Source organism: Nothobranchius furzeri, chromosome 14, assembly GCF_043380555.1.
Source record: "Nothobranchius furzeri strain GRZ-AD chromosome 14, NfurGRZ-RIMD1, whole genome shotgun sequence".
Lineage (NCBI taxonomy): Eukaryota > Metazoa > Chordata > Actinopteri > Cyprinodontiformes > Nothobranchiidae > Nothobranchius > Nothobranchius furzeri.
Genome location: NC_091754.1, coordinates 23247941 through 23261240, shown reverse-complemented (window position 1 = coordinate 23261240; position 13300 = coordinate 23247941). Strand labels below are relative to the sequence as shown.

At 41.2% G+C, this 13300-nt stretch overlaps 1 protein-coding gene across 2 annotated transcripts in view; it reads left to right on the top strand.

The window, feature by feature from the left end:
- The first annotated feature begins 1082 nt into the window (after positions 1-1082).
- Positions 1083-13300, top strand: part of gpm6bb (glycoprotein M6Bb) — a 32030-nt gene continuing 19812 nt past the window's right edge. For both annotated transcript variants that reach the window (XM_015966368.3, XM_054746868.2), the window contains exon 1: positions 1083-1218. In XM_015966368.3, the coding sequence (XP_015821854.1) occupies positions 1215-1218 (4 nt within the window). In that variant the 5' untranslated portion in view covers positions 1083-1214. The remainder of the gene's footprint in view (positions 1219-13300) is intronic.

Here is a 13300-nt window from a genome sequence, read left to right as displayed (position 1 = left end):
AGTGGACTCAGTGGTCTCCTTTAAAATCAGCTGAAAACTCACCTGTTCAGGCTTTGGTGTGACCTTCATCACCACCTTCTCTTCATTCAGCTCTTTCTACCAATTCCACATTTCCCAGGATCCACTGATGACCTCTTTCTTATCCATTTTCTCTCCCTTTCACATATTTGTAATCACAATTAATGAATGTTTCAAATTTTTACGATATTTTTAAGATCATTTTTTAAAATCTATTATTTATTCTTTTTATTTAATAAATTAAAACATGTTCTTGTGAAGCGCCTCGTGATTAATCTCTAAAGAAAATATTGTTTCTTCTTCTTTTCTTAAAATCTGAATTTTCAGACATTATCAAAAGTGTTGCCAGGGTCGTTGTAACTGGTCTTGTGATGTTTTCTTATTGTTTTTTTTTATTATTTCGTGCTGTTCCAGTGGTCTTATTGAATGTGAATTTACAGTGCATCTGCCATGTCCTGACTGCTCTTTTGTTTTTCCCCTGCAGTTTAAGTTTTGTTCTTCCAGCTCCTACTCCCCCAGCATTTCTATTTATTTTCACATTTATTTATTTTCCAGCCCGTCAGTTATCCTTTATTTTATTATCGTTTCCTTTAGTTTTCAGGCTCTCATCCCCTTGTGTTTCTGCTTTAAATACGTCCCAGCTGCATGTGTCAGCATCTGTCCACTGTCCCTGTCTCACCTGTCAGTAATCGACAATCAGCACACCTTGTCCCCTTTCTCCCCCTTCGCCGCTGTTGTATTTAAATCTGATTAAGTTAACTTGTGATCTGTTCATGTTTGTTGGGACTCTGGAGTTTTTGTTACCTGCATTAAGGCTCTGATGAACTTCAGACAGCATCTCCATCTGGACATTGTGCTTCTATGTAGCTAATCTGCACTCATGGGTGCTTGAAGATCTCGAAAGTAATCTGAATATCAAGCAAAAGTTAATTAATTCTACTTATAATGTGAAACTAATATGTGAGTTAGATACAGATGACCGGCCAGACCAGACTCGTAGACACTGATAAGTTGTTGATGAAGAGCTGAGTGAGGAGGGGCCTGCCTCCGTTGTGACGTCACCACGCTGCCGCCGTAGGGACGCAGTGAGTCGGAGCAGCGCTCAGTCCAGTCAGTGTGCGTCCCGGTCCGTGAGTAGTTTGGAGCTCAACTTTCTGCTCGTCTCTCTGATCCGTGCGCGGTGAGAAACCTCCACGATGGGTAAGTCCGCCAACAAACCCATCTCATTCTGCTAAAACTATTGAAGCAAGCCAGAGTCCCGTTATTATTTTTTTCTTTGTTTTCTGGTGATGATGACCGAGCGGACGCCGCCCAGACAACTTGAGTTTCAGGGTGCGCCTTTTTGGGTTTGACCGGGGTGAACTCTGTGTATTCCCCCAGAAGCTGACTGTTTACCTGACCCGGTTTGAGTCAGAACAGCCTTCTGCTGCAACCGGAGGAGAGCGATTAGGGAGATTATGGGGATTCCTCCTGAAGACTCTTCGGAGGTGTTAAGTCCAGGTCAGCTTGCTGCTGCCTTCACTAACCCACCCCCAAGGAAGGGTCAGGAAAACACACATCTTTCGGGAAACTTATCGCCAACTTGGCTACGCCCTTTATAATCAGCACCCATTGATCAGAAGGGATTGGTCACGCGGAAGGTTACAGTTCCCTAATAAACAGTTCTGGTGAAGAATGATTAGAAGGCAGGTTTGCTCCTGGCTGAAGGCTGCATGCTGTGTCCGCTTGTAAAAGCATTTTGAAGTGCAGAGCTGAGGCTGTCTCATCTTTAAATGACTTCCAAATGTTTACCATCTGGGTGCAGGACATTCAAGGAAGGAAAAACTTCAAAAGCAGTCAATCAGCACACTAAAACTCTTATTTTGCATTACAAAACCTGTAAAATAAAATGTTTATATTTTGAGCTCTCCTTAAACCAGAATGCTGTTTTCTTTCCTCTGATTGCCACAGTGCAGCCGAGGCTCTGCAAGAACGCTGTGAGAAAGTGTATCAATGCTCATTAATTCACTCTGAAGCTCCCACAGAAGCGCCTTTGTGCTCCTAATTTGGAGCTGTTCCTTTGTGTGACTTCAGTGGCTCTTCATGCAGAGAGAGAGAAGTTCACTGAATTGTGAGTTTCATAGCAGATGCCCTGTGAACTAATTCCCCACAGACCCTCATTCACTGTCTCACAGAGGATATTACTCTGCATAGCAATCAACCTTTGTGCATTGTCCGTCGGCTAAAGCTCCCATTTTATATTCAGATATTCTCTAAGTCCCTCTGATTTAAAGAAAAAGAAAAAGCCTGTTGGAGCGATTCATTTGGAAAGTTGCTCTAAAAGAACATGGACAAGTGCACGATCCAGTCTGACCCAACATAAACAGGATGTCACGAAGCATGGTTGTGTGTTGAGTCGTGGCAAATGAGGATTTCTAGAGCTACTTCGATCTAACCTGCAGGTTTATTTGAAGGATTCTCTTCCATAAATAACCCAAATAACAGAAACTGTGAGCTGGGTGAGGAGCTAATTCTGTCTGTTTACGCCAAGTTAGAGAAAACGGCTTTCAGATCCTCTTAATTCTAACAGTCCTGTAGTGCTCAGCTGAAGATGCTATTTTGGAAAGTGTTTTATTTCCCTTCTTACCTCATTTTTTCCATAAACAAGACATACTTGAGGGGTTTTATGAATTTTTGTTATTTGTTGCCAACGATTGAAAATCTGTTTAGAAAAATCACCTTAAATCTCGTTATATATCCGTTTTTTCTGTTTGAATGCCTTTTAAATAGTCAAGTTTTGTGTTAAAACAGGAGATTTAGTTCATCCAACGGAGTAAACGTTGGCCCGAGTGTTCTTCCTTTGAGCCAGATCTTCATCACAAATCTTTTCACTTTTTTTTTTCTTTTATGGAAACTCATGAACCTCCTGTCAGCGCGCTCTAAATTCACCTTGGTGCTGATGTGGAGCAGGTCATCAACACTCGATACAAGCCAGGCCCAAAAGTTACGTCACTGTTTTTGAAGCGTGATTATTTATAACTCTAACTTCATTCAGGACGTCTTTTCTTCACCAGAGTAGTCCAACAACTTTGGCTGATTTTCTGAACAGCTGATTACGAGGCAGGCACATGTGGAAACATTTAAACCCTTGACCTTTGACACTGCCCTGTTGCTGATGTCTTCCCACAACAGCTCCTTTTATTAGTATAACACCGGCAGACTCTAAAGAAAGTTGGCTAGAAGTTTTTGCCATAAAAAACAACTAACATAAAAAATTAAATGAACAGGAGAAGTTAATTTTAGATTTTAGAGCCATATTATAATATATTACAAGTATTAACTAAATTATTAAATGTGAATGTTTAGTGATGGCCATCAGGTCCCAGGGCTGAATCAGAAGTACTCAATTTTATTTATTTGTATTTATTTTTTTAGTTATAAAACAAAATAATGTCTCAAACATATGTAATCAGCTATTCTGATTCCCAAAGAGCCATTTAAAATCTAACTGGTTAACTTTTGCACTTTTAAAGCAACTCAAGTTTCCTGCTTCTCCCTCCTACTGGTTGAAAGTGGAATTGCAAAAAAAAAAAAAAGAAAAAAAAAAGGAATTGCAACTGTCGTAAAAACTTCCAAAAGACTGAGTAGACTTACTCCTTACAACCGTAAGAATCGGCGTGTTTCTAGCTTTTTCCATTCTTTCACAATCAGTTGTTGGAAGTGTGAGCTGCAGAAGCTTTTCCGGTTAGCGCCCTGCTTTAGGCATAATGGCGGCTCAAAACAATCTCCTAATTCATGGATTATCTGCTTCCTGATCACGTGATGTGACACAGATGGATGTAAATGAACTTTCGAGCCGTGATGTTTACTCTCAAGGTGCGCAAGCTTGTTTCAAAGCCTGCCCCGTTAAAAAAAAGTGAATTAGCTAATTTATTTCCTTTATATCAAGGCTCCTACTCAAACTAATAAACTGTTTAGGAGCAAGTCACCCCCTACCAGAGTCTTACTCCCCTCCCACTTCCTGTTTGAAAAATGCAACAAATGTCGTTGCCTAACAGGCTGAGATGGCGGAGATGCTAACAAATGCACTCACTCACACAGGCTCACAACATTGTGACATCATAATGTACCAGCTCACATCATAGTGTACCTCTTAGCCAATAGCGATGGCAGATTTAAATTCAAATGTAGTGCAGAGTTTTTACCTGAAGGCGGCACAATGACAGTTTTAGGCAGAATATTTAAGATGCACTAAAGTGCCAAATTATTGACTATATATGTGTCTACAGCACAATCAGACATTTATGTAGTTTATCAGCACAAAATAAAGTTGATTTGGGGGTGACTTGCTCTCGTGTATTTTCTGGTCAACAGAGGGCTACAGTGCTGTCCAATGTGAAGTAGCTCAAGTTTCTAGCTCAAAAACCACCAAAACCATTTTGAAAGCAATAGCTTAAAGTGTTAAAAATTCTTTAGTGTTGCTTTAAAGTCCCTAAGTGTTTAGCCACGTAAACACTTGGGTTGTATCTTGGTGTTTCTTTAATGATGCCCATTCCTACCCCATCTGAACGGGGCTGTCTGTAGAACATCACACCAGTGGCAGACCACTGTGGTGAACTTTATTTGCTGTGACCCCCACATCCTGCATCCTGAGAGGAGGAAGGACCTGTGAACGCTGAAACAGGCCCAGCGGTGGTGTTTTAGCACTCTCGGATACAGCAGCTTGTCAGTCGAGGACAGAAAAATATCAGAGTCGGATAACTTCTCCCCAGCCCCCCTTCCCACTCACTTTTTAGTCAACTCTTTCTGCTCAGAGGCAAATCGGAGGTCACAAGCACATGCTGCTGTTACTAAGATATGCAGTGAAAAACACCAGGCTGTGAGATGAGTCATTGTGGTGGTGTTAAATGGGCGCTGTGAGCAAAAGGGAGCTTCTTTGCTCTTCACATAAATCAAAGCCTGTTTTTGTTAATGCTTTCTTTGAATTTCCCTTCGGAGTTCATTCTAATGATATGTATCTGCTGTACAATTCCGTTACACTGCTAACCCACTCAGATTATTTCTAATTTTTGCGTCGCCATCATTAATGCTTAAATCGTTTCCCATTTTTGCCATCGTTAATTACAGCGAATTCCACCCATAATGAGGTAGTTGCTGTCATAGTTACATGAGTTCTGGGCTGTTTTCCATTTGGCATCACGTTTGACTGAGCATCTTTGGCGATTGTGCAACAGACGAGGCCCGTACAGTACTTTGTGCAACTGTGCGGCCTCTAAAAAGACTCCCCTTCCCCATTTTTAAAAAATTCTATCGAGATTTTGTTCATCCTCTCCTCCTCCTGCTCAGCTTTATTACCCCCTTCCTCTCTTTCTTTGGGTTCCTCATATTCACTGAGCCCCTGCGGGTTTGCCAGAGCAGTCATGTTAATTTGCAGAGCTAATAACTCCTCCGATAACAAAGAGCTTTTGAGTGTTGTGACATGAAATAATAGAAATAGAATTTCCTTGGTGCAGATGCTTGCTTGAGCCTCGCCCATCTTTCATTAAAAGTTTGCACGAGTCCATCCTTGTTAATGACATATTTGAGTTTCTCTGCATGCTGATCGAGGTTTACATTCTCTTATGGTGTTTGGTAAAATTTGGCCTTTATCTGCAGATTTACAAATACTGGTTTTACATCAGTTTCAAATCTTTGTTTTTTTTTATCATGCAGGGCAAAAAAGAATTGGTTGCAGAGTGGCGTAGCAGTCTGCATCAGTGTTTTGTTTCCAGTCACATGTTTGTTCCAGAAGGTCTGTGGGAAATAATGGGTTACGCTGCAGCTGATGAACATTTACTCACTAATCCAACAGGCATCCAGAACCAAAGCAGTTAGCTTTTGCTATCTGTGCCACTCCACAGTCTCTTTATTTAATCAAAACGCTTTATAAACTTCCTCTGTTTAAAACTGATTAGGTCACGAACACTGGATGATAAGTTTTCTTGGCTAATTTGCAAACACAACAAAGTCATTAGTCAAAGCTTGATTAATTTTGCTTTAATAAAACCTGGCTCACAAACATGTTAATGAACAAGAATTAGGTCTAATGCAAAAGAAAAAAGAAAAAAAGGCTTATTTAATCAAAGCAAAGACAAATGAAACCGATTCCACTTTTAACTATTCACCCTTTTCCCTCCAGCTGGAAGATTGAGACTATATACACACACAGCCTGGTTTTTGTAAAATTCAATTTCCTTCACCGCTCATCTTGAAGAAAAAAGTGGGAACCCAACACCTCCAAAATTCAATGCATTATGAAGGACATTCATAGGCATGCCAAGCCTGTAGGTGGCAGTAGTTCCTCAAATCTTCGGTGTTTTTGCCGAACGACTTTAATTGCGTAAGGTTGCCAATCACAGCTATTGACCCTTTGCACCGACGTCACCTAATCAAGTGGGTCCACCATGGTGGACGGCTAAAGCATGTAAACAGTGAGCGACACAATTGCTAAACAAAGGGAAAAGTAGAGCCTGAAATAGTTTTTGCGATCAAAACAAAAACAAAACTCCAGCATTCCTTCAACTAGTTCATGCCCAGTTCAGTTATCAGAAGAAGTAGTGCATCTAGCGGGGCTCATAGAGAGCGGTATGTTAACTAGCTTACCAACGCTAGCTTACACTCTCTCTGCAGCTGTTCACCGATGTAAACATGTTGCTGACTTTGCCTAAATTCACCCCTCTGGATTCATAACTTTGTTATGAACAGCGTTTCACTTCACACAAAAGCTGATTTTTAAAAAGTCCTGATCCCTACCAGCTTCTGTTGCTGGTGGTGTTACCGGGTTCAGCTGCTGCTCTCACACCAGAATGAGAAGATCTCTGAACGCCGACGCTCATATAAATAAATAAAAAACGTAATTTTAACACACGTAATCATACATCGGAGCTTTAATATTGTTAATAATTGTCTCGCTTTACACTACAGTGGACGTAGCGCACCCTCCGTGGTGAATCACCCATCCATCAGGATTATCAATAACTTGTATAAACACATCACATTTATCCCTGTCCCTGTCTTCCTCGTGAAATTAACGTTAATCTTACCCGGTAAAAACATGTTCGCTGCAAATCTGAGGCCTGCTAGTCCGCTTGATTGATTGATTGCTGCAGTTCATCTCCGTCCTCAATCTCCATCAATTATTAAAAAGAAAAAACGAGTTGAGTTTACGTCCTCATCTCTTAGTGCAGCCAAACATGCAGCAAGCTAAAACCATTTTACGGTCAAATCAACTAAATAAAAGCGATAAAAGACTACAAACTGGTTTGTTTTGACTACCTTCACTGGGTTTCTACAAGTGTAAATGGTCTTTTGCCGTCCATCATGGTGAAGGGGGTGATGTCATGTGCAAAGGAGATATATATATATATATATATATATATATATATATATATATATAAAATGTAAATGGGGAAAATTGTAAAATATTATTTAGCTCTGCTGCTCCGTTGCATGTTCACAAATCTGAGGTGTTACTTCCAGCCATAATCAAAGTAGGGAGAGGGGCTTAAAGGTGCAATACTTTCTTCTACCTCTAGATGGCGCGCAAAACTCCAGATTTCTGCTTTGACGTTCATATTGGCCTGTGGTCTTCTACGTAGAGCAGTAATTGAGCTTTTTAGAAAAAGCTAGTGAGTGTAGACACAGGTTGCACATGTGATGTCAACATTTTGGACAGTGACGTTGCGAAACTCAAAACCCAGATAATCGTGTCCACAAGCAAATACTGACAACGGAGAGCTTGCAAATCTCAATTTTGGTTGTACTAAAAATGTTTTATTTTTGTTTATTTATTTTTTCCCTTTTGTGTTGATGACGGGCCAAACCATAAAAAGATAAAAGAAAATCCTAATTTTGTAAGATTCCTAGCTACGTGTGCACAAAAAGTATTTTTTTCAATTATTTAATTTAGACAGGTTAGGAGGTTAGGCTTAGCTTTGGGGTTGGGGTTAGGTCATGTGAGACATACACACACCATGTCCAGATCTGGGGTCCCATTTATAAAGCATTGACTAGAATCCTTACTAAAACCGTACTCAAGCTCAGCCCAAAAAAAAAAAAAAAAACTTACCAAGTAGGTGTGTGACCTATAAAACATGGAGTACGCACAGTTTCACGCAATCTCCGCTTTATAAATCAGAGACCAACTAGAAAGGTTCTCGGCTGCTTTTAATAACATCCCGCCCTCACCACGCCCACTTTCTGCCATACATTGTCAATGCCAAGTGCCTTGTGGATCTCATGCATATACATAAGCTGGCTTGTTGCAGCATTTCAATCGCGGTCACAGATCAAGGAAGCACTATTTCACCAAAGCAGAAATTGAGGTACTTGTGGGTGAGGTGGAGAAATGAGAGGAAGGGCTTTTGCAAAACAAATAAGAGAAAATCCACGGAGTGGCACAGCGTTGCTGAAGCCGTCAATGCTGTGAGTTCTTCAGAGAGATCTGCGGCAAATATTAAAAAAACTGTTTGATCGAGATTCGATTCCCTGACTCACTCGCGTTAACCAGTTATTGCGCACAAAGCGGTACAAGTGATAATGCTGCAGGAAATCATAATTTTATCCTTCTCAGCAGCAGCACAGCAGGTGCTTTCCATGTCCAAAATGTGCGTAAGCTAAGTCCTTAGTCAACTTAACTTAGTGGAAAAATGTGCGCAACTTTTTCTTTTATAAATCCCAAAGTTTGGCTTACGCAGTTTTCCGACCCCGTTTTGTGCGTAAGCAAACTTGATAAATGAGGCCCCAGGTCTTCAGATTTGTCTTGAATTTGTGTTTAATCATTTCTATTAAATTTAAGGTTTGCCAAATATATTGAGGCTATTTGTGAAAAAAAATCTGTGAATGTGTTTTTAAATAAATAAAAAAAAACTACTTCTGAACATTTTTCAGGACCTTAATGTGACTGCAGCTCATATGTAAAATTACTTAAGTGATGTGAGGGGAAATAAAAGGGGGGCCCCACATATTTTCCCTGTAAGATCCTCTGTCATGAGCGAAAGCAGAATGCATTAGTCTGCTTTTCAGCCGTGGGGGCCCATAGGATTGAGCTGCTGACCGTGTGCCCACCGAGTGTATTCAACCCTCCACAGACACATCTTTGTCCTCGGCCCTTTACCGCAGCTGCTAAACAACCGTAAGACAAAAGCATCTGGGGTACCCCGGTGCACCAATGAGAAACGGTCCTCAGACGAGGAGACGCGCCAGACAGCTTGCGACTCCTGGGCCGCAGCCAAACGCAACACTTGAGAGGAATTAATCAGCAAATTAAATGAATATGTAACCTCATATGAATGTTTCTACGCCTCCAGAAGAGTGCAATTGAAGATGTTTCTGTCACCGTGCCATCGCATATCCTGTGATGAAATTTCCTCTAAGCTTCGTTTTGGGTTTACTTCAGATGCTAGAAATGCACGTGACTCATCCCTCTCGTTCTCTCCCATTAGAACCCATTTTCCTGATCCAGAAAAAAGAGGGAAGGAAAAAAACTTTACAAGTGAGATTACAAGTGAGATTTTGCGCTATCTGCTTATTGTCTTCTAGAGAAGGAAAAAAAAAGCTTGATAGATGAGATGAGGAACTTCTGCCAAGCAGAAGAAAATCTGCAGTAGATGTGCTTTTCTAAAGCGACAGCTGCAGGAAACCTAATAGCTCCAGAAGAATGCAGGTTGATTTCCACAGACGAGTCAAGAGATAGATTTGACAATATTACTAAATGCTAAATTTTCTAAATGAAGTGTAATGTTTTTATCACGTGCACACTTCATGTTTTTCCAAGGCTCACGCGTCGCTCAGTGTTGATTTACAAGCAGGGAAAGAAGGAAAACAGTCTAACTGCAGCTTTAGGAGAGGAAATCCCAGATGTTTCTGTCTGAAAAACAGCTTGGCCCCTCCACCACACACAGACCAGAGCAGAGACCTGCTAGCTGCAGGAGCGCTGTAGCTGCACCACTGAGAGGTCTCATAAGTCATCTTAGCTTTTGGCCTTTACTGTATGGGAAAACAACGCTGTGGCAGAGTGGCAACAGCTGGGAGCAAAACATCTGGAGCAGAGATCAACCTTTTCAGCAGGTGAAGGAATGCTCCTTTGTGTATGAGAGGTGTCTTGTAGTTGGATGTGCTTCATCGACAAGTGGCTATGCTAAAATTTCCAAAATTTATGTCGTAAAACACGGAATGTGATCTCCAGAAATCAAAGTGTCTTTATGGTCATACCAAGAAATGGCAACAGTAGCTAGACAGAGATGACGATAATTCTAAGGGTGGTTATTGTTTTATTAACAGTTTTATTTGTACAACCAGCAATTGTTCTTTTTGTTGTTGCAAGCAGGTCAAGCTCAGTTCAGTTACCTTAAAGTGCTTTTTTAAATAAAGTGTAGTTTACATCAAAACCGATGCAGAAGAACCCTAGCCTGGCAAGCAATCCTGTATATAGTCTGGCCATGACCCATAGCCAGAGCTCAGTCATTGGGACAGAATGCACAGTTGACTTTCAACTGCCTCCACATGCTATTGGACAGCGAACAATGCGACATACTCACCACTATGGATGTTACTCAACAGGACAATCCGCCATACACCATCTAAGAAGACACTAACATCCTTTTTCAAAATAAAGCACTTGAGTACCGAAGTCTAACTTGTGAAAAGTTAATGCCAAAGCTGTTTCAAAGATGAACGAGATGGTTCATCTCAAGTGGTTAATCCTCTCGAAATATTAGTTAATAAATTAAATTAAATAAATAAAGAGCCGTCACCATCTTTGTTTTGTCACTCGGTCGCAGTAACATCATGCAGCTACTGTCTCTCTAGATTTCTAGGGTAGAATAAACCAGAGGTGTGACCAAGTCATTGCTTTGCAAGTCACAAGTAAGTCACAAGTCTTTCCAGTCAAGTCTCGAGTGAAGTCCAAGTCAAAGACAACAAAGTCCAAGTCGAGTCCAAAGTCAATGATGTGGAAGTCCATGTCCTTAACTTAGAATTTTCAAGTCATAATCAAGTCATCTTTCCAACTTCAATTTGATGACAATGATAATAAATTCCAGAAATAAAGCTTCTTAAAGCTTCATTTATTTGCTCAAACAAGCAGAAAGTGCAGCTGAAACTGATTATAAACAAAGTGCTGCTGCATTTAGCAGTAAATCAAACCCAGATTTTTGTCCACGTCGGGCCACTTTTGTGCTAAAATATTAAATATGCTTAAGTCAACAAGTCAACAGATGCAAGTCGATTCAAGTCACAAGTCATTGGCGTTCAAGTCGTAAGTCTTAATAGATTTTATCAAGTCAAGTCAGAAGTCATTAAAATAATGACTCAAGTCCAAGTCATGTGACTTGAGTCCACACCTCTGGAAGAAACTAGTATATTGGCTCAAATCTTCACATAAATGCATGTGGAGCAAGTACAGGACAAGAGGTGGCTGTGGAGAGAAACTCCCTTTTGACAGGAAGATGCAGTAAGCAGAACCAGAAGCTGGATTAGTCACCTGACTGGTCTGTGAGGACAGGAAAGCGACCAGGTGTCATGCATATAGAAAAAAAACAGAGGTCAAAATAATAGTAGCAACAACTGTCTCTGCAAACATGGACAGTTACTTTGTTTATCACAAGAACTGGCGAAACCACGCGTGATCTTGCAGTTTCCTGGTGATTTCTTGACCTCGTGGGTCTAGCTGCGTGGAACGTTGATTCTCTTCTGCAATGCTCCCATTGGAAAAGGATGCACCGTAGGGGAAAATGTGTCATAAAGGTAAATGGAGTAAAGTCTTCCTGCAGTCTCAGCTTATAACAACATAACCAAAGGGATGAGTAAGGATGACCCAAAATAATTATGACTTAGAAATAAGGAAAGTTTAAAGCAGTGGGTTTCTATCTCACCGATAGCCTAGAGCAGTGCTTTGTGGGGAGTACAAGCTCAAAGTAGATGGAGTTTTGCTTTTCTGGGCCTCTAATGCAGGGGCGGCGTTAGGCCCGGCTACTTGGGCTGAAGCCCCGGATCTTTCATGATGAGCCCCGGATCTAAATCGCGGAAGTAACATGCAGTACCAAAGTCCAACAGAGAGGGCGCAGCTGGCAGTAGTTTGTATACAGCCTGCCTGAGCCTCCACCACTGAAGAAGAAGCCCTTCAGCAGCCGGCTTCTTCTACAGTCTCTGCCTGAAACGCATGAGTGAAGATGGACATAAGGACGTTTTTTAGACCAAAAGTACCGCGACAGAACTCCAGCTTTGATGAGACTGGTGCTGACTCAGGTTTGTGGGTCTTATTTGAAAATATTTGTGGTGCTGCTGGTTTGCCTAAAGTTAGCTTACTATCAGGCAAAGTTGTTGGAGAAAGAACGGGAATATTTACTATCATCTCACACTAAACACTAACAGGAACAATACTCTGCCCTGAATATGCTTAATATGAAGCTTCAGATTAAAAATTATGTGGTACAAGACATATATATATATATATATATGATGTTGACTAGTGCGTGTCACGTGCGTGTGTGTGTTAAGCCCCGGATCTTCTTCAGTCCTACATCCGCCCCTGCTCTAATGTAATGTCATGACATCTTCACAGGCAGCAACTTTAATCAAAAACCTGAAATTATGCTAGCCTTTACTTATCTTAGGGTCAAAGGGCAGCAATAACCCAAGTTATTGAAGTGTGTACGCCGTCATTGTTCATGTTTTAAAAAGTAGCAAAGGTCCTGAAGCAGCTGCTATAAATCACTCACTACTTTAATTAGCTTTTTTATTTTTAATAAAACTGCTAATTAAACAATAACTTGACCAATAGGAGATCAACCTGTAGAAAAAGTAGATATTTTTCTGTTTTTGCCATATATTGTAGCCATTAATCTCTGCTGGGGGGTGGAGGGGGCGTCTGCTCGCGTGCCCTTCCAGGATCCGACCTCAGATTGTGGGGCTTTGACACACCAGAGGAGCCTTTTGCAATAATGGCCTTAAAGTGATCTGCGTGTTAGCTGCTTTGTTGTCATAGTGCTGACAACAAATACTGACACAGAGCGGTCTGACTGGTTAAGGGGGGGGGGGGGGGGGTCTGTCTAATAAAGGTTGGGTAACAGACCCTGAGGTTTGAAAAGGTCTAAGGTCAAGGGTGAGAGGTTGGCAGCGTGAGGTGGAGGACAATAAGACAGACGGGAGTGGAGCTTAGAAAGAGATCCCATCAGCTGAGGGGGGATACGGGGATGGGTGGGGACTGTTCGTGGGAAGAAATGTCTAAGATTGGCTGGACAGTCTCATCTGCTGTCTTCAGAGC